This window comes from Microtus ochrogaster, unplaced genomic scaffold (genome assembly GCF_000317375.1).
Source record: "Microtus ochrogaster isolate Prairie Vole_2 unplaced genomic scaffold, MicOch1.0 UNK118, whole genome shotgun sequence".
NCBI lineage: Eukaryota > Metazoa > Chordata > Mammalia > Rodentia > Cricetidae > Microtus > Microtus ochrogaster.
Genome location: NW_004949216.1, coordinates 798998 through 802905, shown reverse-complemented (window position 1 = coordinate 802905; position 3908 = coordinate 798998). Strand labels below are relative to the sequence as shown.

The following is a 3908-nucleotide window of genomic DNA, read 5'->3' as shown; positions in this document are numbered from 1 at the left end:
GAGGACAAAGTAGGTAGATTTCTGTGAATTCAAGACCAGCCTGATCTACATAGGGATTTCCAGAATAGCTAGAACTACTTAGTAAATAAACACTGTCTCCATAAATAAATAAATAAATAAATAAATAAATAAATAAATAAATAGTCTGCAGAGATAGCTCAATGATTATGAGTCCATTCTACTGTTACAGAGGACTTGAGTTTGTTTCTCAAGACTGGAGTTCAGCTCTCAGCTTCCATGCTAAGTGGTTCAACTTCCTGGGACTCTAACTCCAGAGCATCTGTCTGCCTCTTTTTTATGGACTTCATGGTCACCCACATGCACTACATATTCACATAATGACATTCAAACCAGACAGACAGACAGACAGACAGACAGACAGACAGACAGACAAAAAAATAAAATGAAGCTGGGGATTATGGCTTAAAGTTAGAGTGCTTGATGTGTCTTATACCCCAATTCTCTACAGGCATCAGACATGGTTATATATACATTTATGTGTATAAGTGTTTTGCCTTTGTGAGTGAGTGTGTGTGTGTGTGAGTGTGTGTGTGTGTGTGTGTGTGTGTGTGTGTGTATGATGTACATATTGAGCCTAGAGAGTGTGTTGGACTCCTGAAACTGGAGTTACAAATGGCTGTGTGTTTCCATGTGGGTGTTGGGAATAGAACCACTATTTTCTCCTCAAAGTTACATTTTAAAACATCACATTTTCATTGGGATTTTCACAAACTGGGATTTAATTAAAGAATATCTGAAAGATGAGAGGTCCAGGCTAGCATTTTAAGCAAATGGTGCTAGATGTTTTTGTGTAGATATGGTGGGCAAAATCATAATCAACAAAACATGTGTGAAACAGGCAGGAAAACTTTGGCTAAATAAAAGGATATTGAGAAACCAGCCTATCTCCATTTTGTTCCTGATAGTCATTTTGAGTCTGAAGCTAAGTTAAGTTTCTGTTTCTCAGAGCTGGACACCACCCTACCCCCAAAACCATAGAATATACTGTAAACCAGCCCCCTGGAGAGCTACCTGCTGTTGGAAATTATCTACGCCCTTTGTTCTATAATCTACTTTCCTTAAAGCCTGGTCTCACATCTGTAACCATGCTTGTATGAAAAATTCCCCCACTTTATGGTTTTGCCTTGTATAAGGGGCTTAAGAAATTGACTTTGGGGCTGGTATCATGAATTCCACCTTAGAGAGAGACAGCTGCTGATTTTGCTCTGATGTGTGCCTGAATAAACCTTGGTTTAATTTGGCCATAATTTGTGTTGGTGGTCTTTCTCCTTACATCTGTGAGATTAACTATAATTTACAAACAAGGCAGTGGTGGTGCCTGCTTTTAATACCAGTACTTGCAAGGCCACGACAGGTGGTTCTCTGGGAGTTCGAAGCCAGCCTAGTCTACAAGAGCTAGTTCCAGGACAAGTTGCAAAGCTAGAGAGAAACCCTGTCTCGAAAATCCAAAAAACAAACAAACAAGAAAACCAATATCATTTACAAAACTAGCATGTACCCGTATAACAATATAATTTACAGAAATGTACGTGGCTTGTTTATCTTCTCCAGTTATATTTAACAGTCGAGAACAATGTCCTGTGTCGTGGCTCAAACCATTCAGCACGTGGGGAGACTGAGGCAGGATCCTCATCACATATTTAAGACCAGCCTAGGTTATATATGAGGAAATCCCTAGGTTTTTGATTGTTTTGGCGTGTGTGCGTGCGCGTGTTTTACTGGAGGTTAAACCTAGAGTTTAGCGAATACCCAGCAAATGCTCTATCACTGAACAATATACCTGTGGAATTTTCTGTTAATCAGTGCAAGGTTGGAGGTTTCTGGGATATATATATATATAATGGGGAAGTGATATATATATGATTCAATTTTAGGATTCCAGATCCAGGGCTTGTGTATCAGGTTGTCCATTTTTATAACTATTGCCAGTTATCATTTACTAGGGGAAGGGGGGGGGCGACTCAGTTCCTAAGGTGCCTGAGGACCCAAGTCGGATTCCTAAAACCCACATAAAAGTGTGTCGACATGCTCTTGGAATTCTAGCCCTAAGTAGGAGGAAACAGGCGATCCCTGGGGCTCCCAGGCCAGTCTAGCCTAACCAGGGAGCCTTGGGTCCTCTCGGTCTCCGTAAAAAGCGGTAGGCTCCCAAGTCCCCAAGAGATGACGCAGTATTGGTGCGCTACGCATACCGGGGCGGAGCTTGGTTGAGCTAGTTGAGAGGGGTGGGTGTTGCAGGCGGGAGCCGCTTTTGCTTAGTGCTTTTGTCGCCCCAGACCGTTCTGGCGTTCACTGCCAGTGTCGGTGTCCTGTGTTCACGGACCACGATCGTATAGTTCGGGGTCCTGTTCGCTTCCTGCACGGCTCCAGCCTCGGCGTCCCCTCAGCAGCCGGCGTCGTCACTGGCGCCGCCGCCTGAGTGGCAGGCCGCCGCGGACTGCGGAGCCCATGAAGGCGCGGGCTCCGCCGCCGCAATTGCGGCGCTGCCGGTGTTTTGGAGCGACCCGAACCTGTCCGGGCATGACGGCGGCATGAGCACGGACGGGGAGTCGCCGGAGGAACCGGGGTGGAAGGCGACGGCCTCACCCAAGACGGCAGCCATGCCTGAGAAGCGCGGGAGCGCTCAGGCCGCGAGTGGCAGCTGGGTAAGTTTTGACTGGGCTCGGGCCGGGGCTCTGGAACTTTGGCCTTTTCTAGGAGAGCCAGGTTCACTGAAAAGCTGCCTTTCCTAGGTAACTCCTCCCTAGACGAAGCTCTGGGATATTTTGTTATTGATTCAAGAACCACTAGACATGGGACAGTAAATATAAGTAATTTTGATATCTCAGAATTCTCCATTCTGTGTCACTTGGCAGTCTTCTGTATGCAGATTTTGTACAAAGCAACCTAGACACATGGATAGGGAGTTTTTAAAACCATTATTTGGTCCAGTCTTCCTAATAGCCTACAGGGATGCTGGAGGTAGAAGTGGGAGGCACCTTTCTGATCCTTCTTCCTCCTTTGGACTGCAGAACAGAGTGTGGTCCGCTGAGAGGAAGCTGATGGTCTCTGCAACCCAAGGAGTAAATTCAGCCTAATCTCTAGCGATTCTTGAGATGACTTTGACAACAGCATAGGAAAGCTTATTTTCATTGGCCTGGATTCACAGTACGGGCCTTAATTAGTGCCACCTTGGTTTTCTTTTTTTTTTTTTTTTTTTTGCGATCATGGCTATATACACCATTCCAATCATTTATTTACTCTTATCATGCCTATGAATTATTCAATGTGATTATTATTTAAAAACATTTCATTTGTAGAAGTGCACTATTCTTTTTGAAAAAAATGTTTTGAGCTTTGTTTCTTATTCTTTTTTTTTTTTAAACTTTTTTTTTTTAACCTGTTTTCTTTTTGGGAAACTGAGCAAATAAATGTCATTTTTTTTCATTCAGCCCTAAATATAAAAAGGGATTTTTGGGGAAAGATCTACTTAGGACCTAAAACATAAAAAAGTGTTGCAGCGAGTTGAGTACAAACTCTTGTTATCATGTAAAGTTTGTTCAATGAAAAATGGGGTTTTTAAGAAAGATACATGCAGTCAATATTGTCAGTTCTTTCAGTTTTTAAGCTTGCATGTTTATTTTTTGTTAAAGAATACTAAGTGGTTGCAAATGCATATTTGATTATATGAATTCTCCTTTGGTAGAGTTTGGAAGATGGAGAATTAGGAGCAGTATGTGAAATGAAATTTTAGGCCAAAATTTATACATACAAAAATACTGAGGAAAAACACAACTCTGTAGTATTTACTAATGACTTACAAGTCTTCAAAGTACAGGTTTTATAATTTTATTGTCTGCAATCTTGTGATTCATATCTTTAATGTTTTAGACTTAGACCAGAGCTGGTTT

General features: G+C 42.3%; 1 protein-coding gene across 1 annotated transcript in view; it reads left to right on the top strand.

The window, feature by feature from the left end:
• The first annotated feature begins 2218 nt into the window (after positions 1-2218).
• Positions 2219-3908, top strand: part of LOC101980889 (hippocampus abundant transcript-like protein 1) — a 40385-nt gene continuing 38695 nt past the window's right edge. Inside the window, exon 1 of the mRNA XM_005371654.1 lies at positions 2219-2663. Within this exon, the coding sequence (XP_005371711.1) occupies positions 2550-2663 (114 nt within the window). The 5' untranslated portion in view covers positions 2219-2549. The remainder of the gene's footprint in view (positions 2664-3908) is intronic.